At 49.1% G+C, this 14,936-nt stretch overlaps 1 protein-coding gene across 1 annotated transcript in view; it reads left to right on the forward strand.

Annotated features, from left to right (window-relative positions):
• Positions 1-4,010, forward strand: part of Il31ra (interleukin 31 receptor A) — a 37,466-nt gene extending 33,456 nt beyond the window's left edge. Inside the window, exons 13-15 of the mRNA XM_041663464.1 lie at positions 418-511; positions 2,203-2,284; positions 3,472-4,010. Coding sequence (XP_041519398.1) covers positions 418-511; positions 2,203-2,284; positions 3,472-3,939 — 644 coding nt within the window. The 3' untranslated portion in view covers positions 3,940-4,010. The remainder of the gene's footprint in view (positions 1-417; positions 512-2,202; positions 2,285-3,471) is intronic.
• Positions 4,011-14,936: the final 10,926 nt, after the last annotated feature.

A 14,936-nucleotide genomic window follows, 5' to 3' on the forward strand; every position in this document is an offset into this window, starting at 1 on the left:
AAAGGATCTGGTATTTCTTGCTTTCTTATTTTTTTCATTTCTCAGAATGATGTCTGGCCAATAGCTATGCTCAGTAAGTACTGACTGAATGAATGAAGTTGGAAGATGACCCTGGTGAACACATCTATCAGTATATAATGTATAATGTTTGAAGATGTCATGATGAAGCCCATTGTTCTGTATAAGTGATATATGCTAATACAAAAGAAAAATTATCAATATCTGTCATATCACATGGGGGAAAGACAGCTAGATGGGGAACCCAAATTCCAATGGTTTTAATAGAAAGAAATTGAATTCAAATAGAAGAAAATTAATGAGAGATGTTGCTGAGGCTAAAAGAAAAAGTTATTTGATTTTTGTCAATGAATCGGGGAACTATATTGACAATGGTATTTTGTTCTCTTTGTTGCAAAGGTGTCTTTGAAATTATCCTCCTGACATCTCTGGTTGGAGGAGGCCTTCTCCTCCTTAGCATCTTCACGGTGACGTCTGGTCTCAAAAAGCCAAAGTGAGTTTCTAAAAGGAAAGTGATTATCTTTAAAATGAACAGCAGAGGGGCTGGAGAGATGGCTCAGCGGTTAAGAGCATTGACTGCTCTTCCAGAGGACCCGGGTTCAATTCCCAGCACCCACATGGCAGCTCACAACTGTCTGAAAATGCAGTTCCACGAGATCTGACACCTTCACACCAATGCACATAAAATAAAGTTAAAAAAATCATTAAAAAAATTAAAATAAAATGAAATGAGCAGCAGAAAGCAGTGGAAGGTGCCGTGGCCCTGGTATCAGAGGGCTTCCTCCCTGAGGGGGTGGAATTCATTCATTCCTTTGGCTCATCTTTGTGGAAATGATTAAAGGCCACACCCTCGGACTCATCAGAACTCTAACAAACAAGAAGACATATTTGTACAGGTCTGTACACCAAGTCTAGATTCCTCTGAGACCAAGGAGTACCAGTTGCCCCATAGGCTCTTTCTGTCAGTGTCTGTTTATCACCTGACGCTGGCGTGGCGAGGAGACTGAGCCCTGGGATCGGGGCGTTAGCCAGCTGGGTGGGAAAAGAGACCTGTTCTTTGTGGCGCGGAGTTGGAAGGCTGGCTGCAGGCACGTTTGTCCTGCTTGCTCTTGCCAGTGTGAGGGAAATATTTGTCTTTAGCATCTTGTATTACTCCCTGCAGTGAGCCTTATGCTGCCCCCGTTTCTCCTTGGTAGAGCGCTCTACATTGGCCCTTGAGCTTCCTCTGCCCAGCAGCTGTGATTCATTCGTGATTAAGCACACACTTCAACGTCAATTACCAACAGTGTGATGCAGCCAAGTCACAGCCCAGGTTTTTGTACACCGTGCTCTTGAGTAACCAGCTTTAATCTTGGCACACGTCAAAAAATCAGGTCCTGCCCCAAGGGCGTCTGACTCAGAGTTCTGGGATAAGATTAGGAATCTGGATTTTGATTACTTGGTGATACTGGTGCTGAAGTTGGGAACATGCTTTGGGGACCACTATGTAGAAGCGTGGGTGGTTAGTATATTAACTGCTCCCAAGAATATATCTGCCAAGAGTGGCTTTAATTCAGTTTCCATCATCAGGACCAGGGTAGGGATGCAGGGGTGATGGAGAAAGGAAGGTAAGGACATAATTACATGGGGGAAGCATGCATCTCCTGTGGTATCCCATAGACAACTGCTCCATATTTCCTGCCAGGCTAGAGTGTGGAAGTTTACACTTATTGAATAGGGAGCTATGCAGTTACCTTCTGTCTTTCCTTTTCTATTGCTAAGATAAGACACTGTACCAAGGCAGCTTATAAACTTTTTATTTGAGACTTCCAGTTTCAGAGGGTTAGAGTCCATGATGGTTACAGTAGGGAGCGTGGCAGGAGGCCGAATGGGCTCTGGAGCAGGATCTGAGTGCTCACATCTCGAGACACAGCCATATGAGACAGAGATGGGTGGGCTTCTGAAACCTCAAGGCCTGCCCTCAGTGACACACCTCCTCTTACAAGGTCACAGTTCTACCAACTGGGGTCCAGGTATTTGAACATATGAGCCTGTGGGGGACATTCTAATTCAAATAACAATGCTCTTCTTGAACAGAGAGTCACACAGTTGCCTTTAGAAAGCCTTGCCCTTAGCTCAGCCACGCACTACACATGGACCACGCCTCGAGCTTACCTCCTCTTCTAAAATCTCATCTTTTAATAGCTGGTTGACTCGTCTGTGTTGTCCTGATGTTCCCAACCCTGCTGAAAGTAGTTTAGCCACATGGATCGGAGATGATTTCAAGGTACACTCTACTGGGTTTTGTCTAGGAAACTGTAGGCTGGCTGGGGGAGGTGGAGTGGGTGGATGGGCATGGGAGAGGCTTTCCTCAGGGTTCATCAAGAAAGAACTGAAGTCTGAAAGACCCAGGAAACAGCTGAAAGGGAAGCTGGAATCAGCCTTCCAGCCTTGACTTTCGCCCTGCCCTCGGGGCTAGAGGAAAGAGCATCGCCAGGGCCTGAGGTGTTCCCAACATAAAACCAATCCTGAAGGATGCCACAGAGAAGGGACTGTGTTAACAGACTTGGCTCTGTGATGGGGAGCAAGAGGCCTGACTGTCAACTCTGTGGTCATTTAAAAAGCAATCAAGAGCAAATTAATCTGGAGGCCATTCAGAGACATAGGATGCTGGGGAAAATGGTAACCCAAGGGCATCTTTTCAATGGAGAGAGAGTCAAAAATTATTTAATTGGCAGTAGCGTTTCCTGATATATTTTTCCAAGTAGAAATCCTCCTTTTAAGTATGTTTTTAAATAGGAAACTTGAAAAATGCCTAAGTTATGATTTCCCCCTTAAGAGTAAATCAGCTCAGTGAACCATAGCTCTTAAATCCTTATTATTGAATGCCCTTTCATAGGTTTTCCTTGATGCAAGAATTTAAAATGTTAGTCTTTTTTTTTCAATTCAGAATTTATTTTTCTAAAGGAGCATTTTTGTAATGAACTGTTTCTGTTCCCTCCTTTTCTTGTGTTTTATGTTGGCCTCTTTGTTCTCCTGTTTATTAAGTCAATGAAATGTACTCTGCAGAGTGTGCAGGTCAGGCCTCTACAGCATGCACTGGTTAATTCTCATCTGCCTGCCAGGCATGGGCCAGCAGAAGACAAAAATGGCAGAGCCCTGCCCTGTTGTCAGGTGGCCTTAGATTTCCTGGTGGTGCCTACCTTTATGGTTTTTCCCTAAGGGTTTTCATCTCACCTGGAGCTTTGCAGATATGCTGTAGAAGAGAGATTTGAACTCTCTAGAGGGAGTGTGGGCCGTGGGGTGCTGCTCCTCAGCTCCTGAGGAAGTGGCGGGTCACCATCTGGACCAGTGAGAGATGTGAGGGGCTGTACATGGGGGCAGGGAGTCTGTGTCCCAAATCTAATGATTCAGCTCTGCCATTTGTACTCCTCACATGACTCCCGGGGTGTCTGCCCCCTTTTCTTTCTGTAGAGGAAGTCCAGTCCTAAGGAGTCTGACAACCCTGGGAGCACAGAAGACAGGATCCTAAAACCATGCTCTATCCCCGCTGACCTCATTGACAAGTTGGTGGTAAACTTTGAAAACTTTCTGGAAGTCCTTTCTGCAGAGGAAGCTAGGAAAGGTCAGGAGAGCATTCTGGGAGGAGAGGCGAATGAATATGTGACCTCTCCGTCGAGGCCTGACTGTCCCCCGGGGGGAAGCTTTAAGAGGCCCCCTGCAACCGAGGTTATTCCTGGAGACACCCATAACCAGTGTTTGGGAACGACAGAAGAGACATACACAGAATTCAATGAGCAACTTCTGTCTTCCGGTCAGAGTCCAGGACCAGAGCCTCTCAGTGAGGAGCGACCTCCGAATCCGTATCTGAAAAATTCAGTGACCACCAGAGAGTTTCTTGTGCATGGAAATATCCCAGAGCACATCAAGAGAGAAATCTAAGCGCCGCTGTGGAGTGAGCCCTCGCAGACTGCGTGGGTCCCTTCCCTAGCAAAGACACCAAGACTTCCAGAAGTCTTCTTTGGCCCCTCCCCATTCGTTTTGCTGCTAAGTCTCTTGGAACATGGTGACACAGATGTCAACTTGTTCTAGGAAGAACGAAGTGCTTTACAAGGAAAATCAAGTCACTTTCTTCCGAGTATCTCACCCAGCCCCTTTGAGACGATGACTTCCAGAGAAGGACCCAGTTTCAGATCCTAAAGGATGAAGTTACCCCGGCCATTGCTGAAGCTGCCCTCAGGGCTCCAGGATGGTTGTTTGGTTGGTACTCGATTCCTGTGGGAATCTGATCTCAACCCTTCCTCACCCTGTTCCTGAACAAGATTTCTCTCTTTGGTGCAGAGGCCAGGAAGTGGAGTGGCTTCCTAATGGTTTGCCAGGCTCCTTAGCCCTTGCTCCATCTCAAGGGTCTTCCTCATGCCCTTCCTGGGACTCTTCACCACCAATTTATATTTAGTTTTTTATTTTTGCAACACTCGGGGTTGAACCCAGCGGGGTCTTGTTTATGTTAGGCAAAAGTGTTCTCCACATCCCATCTGCCCCAGGTTTATTACACACTGAGAGCTACTAAATCAGGAAATGGGAGACGCTCCAGAAAGACACTGGCCTGGATCGTGGGCTAGGCAGCAGGTATGCCCACGCTGTTGGCCATTTCTCAGCTCGCGCTGCTCTTCTGGCTTGCGCCATATCTGGTAGTAGAGAAGAAGGCACCAAACATTGCAGTGGCTGTTGTTCAGAGACACTGCCCCTCACGCTGGCATGGAGCCCCGGAATGCTTACTGAGCAGACCGGAAAAGGTCTCTCCCAGCCACATACAATCAGGGCCTGGGAGCACACAGTGCTCAGCAACTTTACTGCTGTGTCCTGAGACCTCTGCCCCTTTGCTATAGTCAAACACAGAGCTCGTGACCAGAGGGAGTGTGTGTGTGTGTGTGGGGGGGGGGGGTTGTTATATGCTTGGGCCTGGGGAACTGTGCAGCTGTGCACAGTAGTGGGCCGGTCCCTGGGAACCTGATGAGATCACAGTGGGCGGGACAGTGGCTGAGTGACAGGAGGTGATGTGCAGCCAGGAAGCTAGGAGAGTTTGAGTAGGCGGTGCTTGGGTTACAGACATACATTTCACAAGCCACCATTCAGTTGTGCAAATGCATCGCCTTCCTTTCCTCTCAGCAGAATTCATCTCTAGCCTAAGACCCTGACGTTTCGAGATAATGACAGACCAATGTTGCTGTCAAGACTTGACCTCCCCAGTCCTCCCTGGGACGGATTCTGAGGATGTTCAAGAGCCTGGCGTCTGCAGGGCTGCATTTGAAGTCTTCTAGAGTCGTGTGTTTGCCCAGACATAGTTTGATCAGTGGATGCACGCATTTGTCCTTTTGGGTCCTCAGTCACTTGGCTGCAATCTTACTGTGGGCACAGGAAGTTGAGGCTGCTTCCCGAAGCCTCCCTCCCTCCATAGGCCATTTAAAAAACGTGCCTCAGTGGCTGCAGTCTTCCCCAGCCCCTTCCTTTGTCCCTAGTGAAGGTTTATAGGGAACCAGGGAGGGACCTGAGGGGACCCGACTCTCACTTTGGAGATCACCCTCCTATCCCTTGTCTTGCCCTCAAGCCTAGGAAGTGATTTAACCAAAGGGACATTTGATCCTAGGCCACTCTGAACTGGTTCCCTTCCTGCTGTGTAGCTCAGCACAGCTCCTCAGAGCCTCTCCCCCGGGAGGCTCAACTCAGCCTTCCAGCTTGACCTGGGGAGGGATAATCAAGGGCACTCCTATACCTCTTCTCTCTGACCCTTCAGCCTCTAGCTGGGGGATTGTGGGAGGTTAGTGGAGCTGGTGGAGTCTCAAGGGGGTCACGGAAAAAAAGGCATGATGATGCTTTTGAATCTGAAGCCCATGAACAGTGGAGAGAGAGAAAAAGAGAGGTGGAAGAATACATGCACACATGCGTACACACACACACACACACACACACACACACACACACACACACACACAATGCCCCCTGCCTACCTCTGCTACCCTGGCATCACAGATGCCAGCAGCATCCTGGGTTGTCTTTTGCACCAGCTGTCCTGCCCCCTTCTGTTTCACTTCAGCCTCCCTGGTTTGCCTTTGGTCTGCGTTCCCCTCTTTTCAGGTGCTACCTCCACTTCTTTTCAGTTCTTTCTCTTCCTCTCGGCCTCCCTGTGCCACACCCCAGATTTACCTTCGTTGCTCTTGGCCCTGTGTTGTCCCAGGTGGGCTATGGGGTGGTCCCAGCAGAGGCAGCTCTAGGGACAGTTTCCACACTGCATTCTCCAGGCGGAATCACAGGATGCAGGCTCAGAGGCCATGATGGATTCCTTTCCTGAATCCACTCACCATAGGCGTCCACTATTAGCATCCAGGGGGTTGCCTCCCTGGGTAAAGAAGGCCATCTGTGTTTTCCCTCTTTTCTGTCAAAGAAAAAGGATGAGCCAGCCAATGTAGGAGCCAGCCATGATAAGCTAAATAGAAACAGACCACCCAAAGGAAGTTCTTTACTTCCAACCATTATCACCTGCCAGTGTAGGACTCAGCCATCCTTAAGTTTAATGGAGGCCTGCGGCTCAGTAGTTTACCCTGAAACAATACCTGGTTGCAGGAAGAACCACAAACTGAGATTTACCTGAACATCACCCAAGAGCAGACCATCCAAAGGAAATGCCTAACATTCTAACCTGAAATTAAAATTTCAGGGCTTGCAAATGAAGCTTACTAGAGGAGGGGCTAACCATGCCTCATTTGCCTATTATCTGTGGCTGCTCCCCTTTCTGCCCAAAAGCAACTTCAGTAACTGGCAGAGACTTAGGATGGCAGAGCCTGTGGTGTTTCCCATTTGCCCCTTTGCCAAAGCTCTGGGGACTTCTGCTCCTGTGTAGGGCTCAGACATCATTAACTCTGAACTAGCTGCTAAATTGAAAAGGAAAAAGAAAAAAAAAGCAAGGGACTGGGAGGTGGCTTAGCTGATAATTGTGTTTGTCAAACAAGTGTGAGTACCTGAGCACAAACCCCCAGGACCCACATAAAAATCTGGGTGTCACCATAGATGTTTATAACATCAGGGCTGCAGGGTGGAGACAGGAGCATTCCTGGGGTGTGCTAGCCTCCAGCCTGGCTCCTCATTCAGTGACAGACCCTGTCTCAAGGGAACAAGACAGAGAGTGATGAGGGAAGACACCCAGCCTCCCTCTCTGACCTCTAGGCACATGAGTGGGCACACATCATACACATATGTAGGCACACAACCCACAACAAAACCAGGATACCTTTCTGGTTTTCTAGTTGAGTACTTGGTTCCTGTAGAAGGGCACACACTGGGGGCCCAGCCCTTATCACTTCCTGTCCTCTACCCAGCCCTGTGGAGAGCTGGCATCTATTTGTCATCTGTTTGTCGTTTGTACTGGTTGTTCTCAGTCAGGGTGAGTTTGCCCTCCCGCCTACAACGTCAGAGGAGCCATGCCTGGAGATGCTTTGACTGCCATGGCTGGGAGGGGTGCTACTGGCATCTAGTGGGCAGCAGCCAGCAGGGCTGAAATCTTGCCCACAGGGCACGACCAGCCTCATCCTCATAGCTAAGGAACTGGTCTCCAAATGCCAGCAATGCTGGGGTGGAATGCTTAGAACAGCCGCCCTAGAGGTCCATGTATTTACACGCTGTGGCTTCTGAGACAGTCCTTAGTCAACACGGTTGTGCTGAACATCTTTATAGTACAGGGAGTGACTACGATAAACATCTTTGTTCAGGGGAGCTTTTCTTACTTTTGTCCTGTCTACTTGGAGCTGTTTACAAAGTTGAATTTGCTGAAGGTTTTATGATCACATCTTGCCTGATATGACCTCTTAAGGCTACAGTGATTTTTGGTGTTACCAGAGATGCCTGGGGGGTAGCTGGTTACTTTTCCATTGACAGCCTGCTCTTTCATTGCTGTGAGCTTGATTTTGCTTTTGTTAATTGTTTTTTTGAGAACGTTAACTATGATAAGTGTAATGGTCTGTCCTGTCCCTTTAAGAGACAAGTCCCTCCCATTCCCTCCCCCATCCTTCCCCATCCTAACCCCGAGGCAAGGGGATCTTCTCTCCATCCAGCTTGATTCCTTCTTTGCCATCTCTCTCCCAAAGAGGTAGCTTCTCTTCTCTTCTCCTCTCCTCCTCTCCTCCCCTCCCATTTCTTTCTTTTTCTGCCTCTCTTTGCTCTTCCCCCTTCACCCCTTCCCCCTTTTCCTTTCCCCTCCATAACCCACTAAATAAATACCCACTTTCTCTGCATGGCGTACCTATCTATCTCTGTCTCTCACCCGCCGGTGGCTCCCTGCCTGGGACCTGCTGGCCCTCGTGGCCTGCTGCTGCATCCCTCCGGGCACTGCAGTGTTTTATCTAAGCCATAACAATAAGGCCTATCTACAATCAGTTATGTGGTGTTGGTGTCTTGCCCTCTTATTGTGGGGGTCTGCGAGAGTGGAGCCTAGAGAGGACACTACAGGTCCTCATTCCCTCTGCACACTGGGGTCAGTGGGGAGTTTTACATGATCACAAACAGCGCCAGCCCATGGTACAGGAGCCCAGAGGTCACAACTGCCCCTCTGTGTTGAGTTCTGTGTGCAGAGCCCTGGGCAAGGGACCTCCCCTGAGCTGCCAAGAAGGATCTAGAAGAAGGACTCAGGAGGGACAAAAGCTGAGTCAGCAGGGGCTTCCAGAGCTCTTCAGAGAAGGTGGGATACATACACTGCCAACTTCACTCGTAGACATGGGGTCTTTTATCCTTCTCAACTGTTATGAATAGGGCAAGATGGGAGAGAACTGTCTTGAGGCCTAGACTTGAAACGAAAATAAAAATACGGAAACCAGAAAGGTCACAGAGTCCGATGATTGCAGCAGAAATCATTCTGCATCCCTGGAGGTTAGGCATGTCTGCTTCTCCATAGATTTATTATGTGTCTGGGTAATGTATGACTCTGGGACGCAGAGTGGGGAGGAAGACATGCGGACTGCTACGGGGGGAACATTCCAGGTACTTCACTGTCAACACGTTTGTATTTGAGCATCCGCGTAATAAAGCCATAAGACCGCCTTTGTAATTTTCTATACTTCTAAGGTTTCACCTCCTTCATTCTGTAATCCTTTAACCTGGCCAGGTGTGATGGTGCAGAGTGGGAGGCAGCGGCAGGAGGATTGCTGCAAGTTTGAAGCCAGTCTTGTCTACACAGAAAGACAGCCATGATGGCATAGGGCAAGGGCAGCCCACAGTGAACAGAGATCAGGGTGTGTGGTGGTGGAGGGATGAACCCCAGGTGACCAGGATTCTCCAGGTCGTCACGTCTCTGTTCCTCCTCCCAGGAATCCCGTCTTCCATGAAGTCTCCTGTCATCTGAGCCCCTTCATTACTATTGCACATCATCATCATCATCAATTTAATTAAGCAAACATAATTATATTTGAGTCGTATCAGTTGGAAGTCCAACCGGGTCTCTCTGGGCCCAAGTCAAAGCCGCGCCACATACCAGAGAAGCATGCTAACCCTTCCTAGCTCCTAGAACGTGCCCCCCTCTGCCAGGGCCCACAGATGTGAGTCGGTTCCACCTTTACCAGAGGTCAGAGAGTGCGAGTTTGTTTTGCTCTTTCAAAGTTGTTGACAAGTGGCTACAAAACAGGAGGTCCTGACCTCGAGTGGCTAAGTAGTATTTTGAGTGCAGAGGTGTATCAGCTCCAACTTGACCAAAGGCCAGAGATACTCTGTAATGAAGTCTGTTGCTCCCCCTCCCATTTTGGAGTGGGGTATGAAAAGACATGGAAAATAAAGGGGCAGCTCAGTGTTCACTGAATTTCCCTCCCAATGCTGTTCTGTGTTCTGTCTCTTATTTCTCTCTTATCTCTGCTCACTTTTAATAATTCTAATCTTCATTCTGCTACCCTGGAACTTGTGGATCCAGTCGAGGCTGGTCCTCAACACTCCTCCTGTGGCTGTGGCCTCTTCCTCCCTCTACTAAGTCATCAGGGCTGTGTTTCTCTGCTTTCCCGCAGTCATGCCTCTCAACCTGGTGGGGCTGCAGGCAGTTTGAGGCTTGGAATTCATCTTATTGTTGACACCCTGCCTAGCACCTAGAACTGGGCCTCTGACACTCCCTAGCGCCCATCAGGCCACGGGCCCAGCTGCACCTCTGCCATTCGGCTTTGCAGAGATAGCAAATCTTTCTTTGGGGGGGGGGGGGCACAGAGCAAACACGTGCGCGTCGCCATCTGCAGGCAGGCTCCGAGAAATAGAGGAGTGTGGGAGGGGCACGGGAAGGGCGGGGCTAAGCACTTCCATCTCAGTTCAGAATCCCAGACGGCCCACGGGACAGCAACTAACGAAATGTTCAGAGCCCTAGGAGGGCTGAGACCAGAAGTGGTTCGGGTGTAGCTGTGTACACCAGTAATCCCAGCATTAGTACACGGGGAACAGGTAGGAAAGGAGCATTGGAAGCCAGCCTAGAGTATGTCGTGGACCCTATCTCAAAACAACAAAAACCCACCGATGATCCATCCGTCCATCGATCCATCTGTCTGTACGTCTGTCTGTCCATCCATCCATCCGTGCAGCTATCCAACCAGCCAACCCAATAACCACAGCTAGACATGGGGACATCCGTGGTCTCTGTGCTTCACAGCAGCTCTAAAGAGCACACCCACAGTAGAGCGGCCAGAGCACACCTGCAGCAGTGAGGCCGGAGCGCACCTAGAGTAGTGTAGCTGGCCTTTCCACAACCAACAGTTTACTTAGACACTAGGCTGTCCATTTTTAGTGTGTTATCAACATGTACTAAGGGGTCTGCCCAGTCCCTCCCCCCTCCCCAGATATGTTTACCCACCAGGCTGTGCTGCCCTCCAGGAAATCAATAGGAGTTCCAGGAAAAATGACAACTTGCTGTCTGTTGGTTTCTGCACAAGCCTGGCAACAGCCTCCTAGCTGATGGAGTCAGGGCATCTTATGGGTTAGCTCCAGGGAACATCCTTTCATCATCAGGCGGCAGGCTCCACCCAAAGGCAATTGCTCTCAGGCCTACGATATTTCCCTCCCCTTTTCTAGAATAGAGAGCGTCAGCATCCTCCCCAATCCAAATTAAAACCAGAAACAGCAACGACAACAAAACCCAATATAAAAAACTTCTACATGAACTAGAAGACAGGGATGTGTGCCTCATGAGTGTTCTCTGGAACCCCCTGAAGGTCTTGGCTGGGAAAACTGAGGGGATGAGCCCAGGACAGTCCCTTGAGCAAGGTCTATGGTATGAGGCCCATTGCCACATAGCACTATGGATGCTTAAGGTCAGGCAAGACGTGGCTAACTTGGTGTGTGGGAAGAAAGGCAGACTTGTGGGCCCAGCAGCTTGTGCGTGTTTAATTTGGAGTGCAGTACGTAAATTTGGGACCAGACCTCAGAAAGGGACAGAGGGAAGGGAGTGAGAGTTGGGAGAACCCTGGCCTGGGGACATTTACACTCTTTGGTCATTACAATCCCAGGCCATGCTACCATTTCATTATGGGCTCAATGACACAGAATTATCTGACTCAATCTCTGCCAGTAACACTCTTTATAATGCAAGTCACAAAGCCTTCCTGGATAGTCCCGGCTTCTACTCCCCTGGCCAACTTCTTTTCTTTCCTCTCTGGGTGGGTGGGGGGGGCTGCTTCTCCTGAGGGCGGTCATCAGCCACAAGCTAGCCAAAGGCTGGGAGCTGCGGCTACGTCACACTCAGCTTTTGTAGGTCTAAGTCTGTGCCTCTGTGGAACTGGGAGGGGTCAGGATCAGAGGGGACCGAATCGATAGCTTTCACACCTTCTCCTATGCCTAGGACACTGGTGTTTGGGCACTGAAGTCCCACACCCTGATGAAGCCTCAGATGCACACAACCTGTAGCCAAGTTCATAGCTGATCTCAGAAATGGTGTAGGCTTTGTGGTTTGGCTTAGCCCCATGGCGGTTCATGAGTTTTACAAGTGTTGGAGGGTCCAGAGTGGCTTAGACTAGCAGGCAAACAGCAAGCTTAGAAGGGACTTGCAACAGTTCTCAAGCTGTGGGTCGCGGGGTCACGACCCCATCACAAGAGTCAGTCACACATCAGCTATCCTGCATATCTGATATTTATTTACATCATGATTCATACCAATAGTAAAACTACAGTTATGGAATCGCAATGAAAATCATTTTATGGTCGGAGGGCACCGCAGCATGAGGAACTGTCTTAAAGGGTCCCAGTGTTAGGAAGGTTGAGAAGCACTGTGCTAGAACAACCAATGCGGAATGAGAAACGGTAATACGGGAGCCTGTCAGGGTCACCCGGAGGCACACGTGGCAAGATTTGCGTCAAGCTGGAGTCCTCAGGGTAAAAATCACAAAAGTGATTCTGTGTTCCCTCGGGATTGACAGCTACGGCTACACAGGCCATCGAAGGGTGGGAGGGGTTCCACTGTTTTGGAGGAAGGGAGACCTCATGGGCTTGGAATGGTTCTAGCAGCTTCCCTAGAGGATGGCCAAGGCTGCCTACAGGTGAAGACCAGGCAGGATGACTGGTGACCTCATACTGCATTGTGGACCTGTTGGTCTCTTACAGGGTACAGAATATTTGGACTTGGGTGGATCCGGGGCCAAGTATGCCTTGGCTTCTAGAGCATTAAGAACAGTGGGCGCCGGACGGATGTGGAGATAGAGCAATATAAAGAACGAAACGCGACTCAGGGGTGGGCAAGTGTGTTCATTTCTCACTGAAGAGAAGCGTTTTGAGGCAGAGATTGTTCCTTCTGCTTAGGGTCCTTGTTTCGGCTAGGTGTAACCACTGGAGAGACAGGCCTGTGGCATCAGCCCCGAACCTTTTGGACTGCACCCCCACTACCACACACACCCTTGGCTGCCATTAGCAGTGATGGAAGATGAGCCGCAGGCTTCTGGAGAGCAATGGCTGCCGATGGTCCTACCTGGCTGAGGCAAAGCATGGTACTCTGTCAGCATGCGAGGCAAAATGTGCCCATAGCTATAATCATGACGTGACTAGCACAGGCGCAACCAGCCACTTTCAGATGAAATTGAAACCCACCCTCAAGAGGTACCACGTTTGGTACTGTCAGCTTAGGCAAAACCCTTGGCTAGGGAAATGGTTGGCCCCATGGGGCAAGGAGCTGTGGGCTCTTGCAATCAGAGCACTGGGGTTACCCACACGTGACCCGCACAACTGCTGAGAAGGGGGGGAACTGGCAGAATTGCTGCTGCCTGTGCTTCTGTAAGGAACTCCTCCCCATGCTGCTGTGAGTCACAAACCCATCACTTCTTCACACTGGACTGGGGTGGGATCGTTTCTTTGATCTCTCACTGCCCTCTCTCTTTGGGGTGACTATAAATAGACTCCCTAGGAAAGTTCATAAAACATGTAGTCATGTCATAGAGAGTCAGTCTCAGAGACACGGCGTGCCTTCCTCACAGCGGGAAGATTGCTTCACTGTGGGGCCGACACCCATTTTAACTTGTTCTCACCAGCGAGACAGTGAACTTGGGGCCCGAGTTGAAGGTTTGCCTTGTCTCGTCCCCTAAGATGACCTTTCTCCGTAGGGGCACAGTAGCACAAGGAAGCCACCCGCGATGGATAACAACAGGACAAGTCATCGGTTGGCCGGCAGCATCTATCGTTGTCCTCGAGCAACCATCTTCTCAGAGGTCCCATGAACGGCCCTCCTCGAAAAACCAAAAATAAATAAATAAAAATAAAAATAAAAAATAAATAAAAAAATAAATAACCCACTGGAGAATGCAGTGAATTCCGATTGGCTGCTGGCCTGTCCATCAGGGTTTTGAATGATTGAGTTATAGCCTGCTGATCAGTGACAGTGGGTGGATCTGGCTTAGCATGTTTTAAAGGTGGGAGAGCTGTCCTGCACCCCAGGGGTCCACATACTATCAATTCTGAGTTCACTGGGCTTGGTGAGGCACGCCTTTAATCCCAGCACTTAGGAGGCAGAGGCAGGGAGGTCTCTGTGAGTTTGAGGTCAGTCTGGTCTACATAGTGAGTTCCAGGACAGCCTGTCTCAAAAAAATGAAACACTTAACTCACTTCATGTTAACTATGTATCTTTCAGCTATGACTTTTTTTCTTAGTCAATGAACAACATGTATTAATAAAAAGAGTAAATATATGTGTTATATTTTGTTTTTTTTGTTTTTTTTGTTTGTTTTGTTTTTTAGCATTCTTTCTTTTTCTTTTTTTAATTTATTTAATTATTAAAGATTTCTGTCTCTTCCCCACCACCGCCTCCCATTTCCCTCCCCCTCCCCCAATTAAGTCCCCCCCCCCTCAGACCGAAAAGCAATCAGGGTTCCCTGTCCTGTGGGAAGTCTAAGGAACCCCCACCTCCATCCAGGTCTAGTAAGTTGAGCATCCAAACTGCCTAGGCTCCCACAAAGCCAGTGCGTGCAGTAGGATCAAAAATCCATTGCCATTGTTCTTGAGTTCTCAGTAGTCCTCATTGTCCGCTATGTTCAGAGAGTCCGGTTTTATCCCAGGCTTTTCCAGACCCAGGCCAGCTGGTCTTGGTGAGTTCCCAGTAGAACATCCCCATTGTCTCAGTGTGTGGGTGCACCCCTCGCGGTCCTGAGTTCCTTGCTCGTGCTCTCTCTCCTTCTGCTCCTGATTTGGACCTTGAGATTTCAGTCCTGTGCTCCAATGTGGGTCTCTGTCTCTGTCTCCTTTCATCGCTTGCTGAAGGTTAATATTCAGGAGGATGCCTATATGTTTTTCTTTGGGTTCTCCTTATTTAGCTTCTCTAGGATCACTAATTATAGGCTCAATGCCCTTGGTTTATGGCTAGAAACCAAATATGAGTGAGTACATCCCATGTTCCTCTTTTTGGGTCTGGCTTACCTCACTCAGGATAGTGTTTTCTATTTCCATCCATTTGT

Source organism: Microtus oregoni, unplaced genomic scaffold (assembly GCF_018167655.1).
Source record: "Microtus oregoni isolate MIOR12 unplaced genomic scaffold, Mior012 000014F_ref0000157, whole genome shotgun sequence".
Classification (NCBI taxonomy): domain Eukaryota; kingdom Metazoa; phylum Chordata; class Mammalia; order Rodentia; family Cricetidae; genus Microtus; species Microtus oregoni.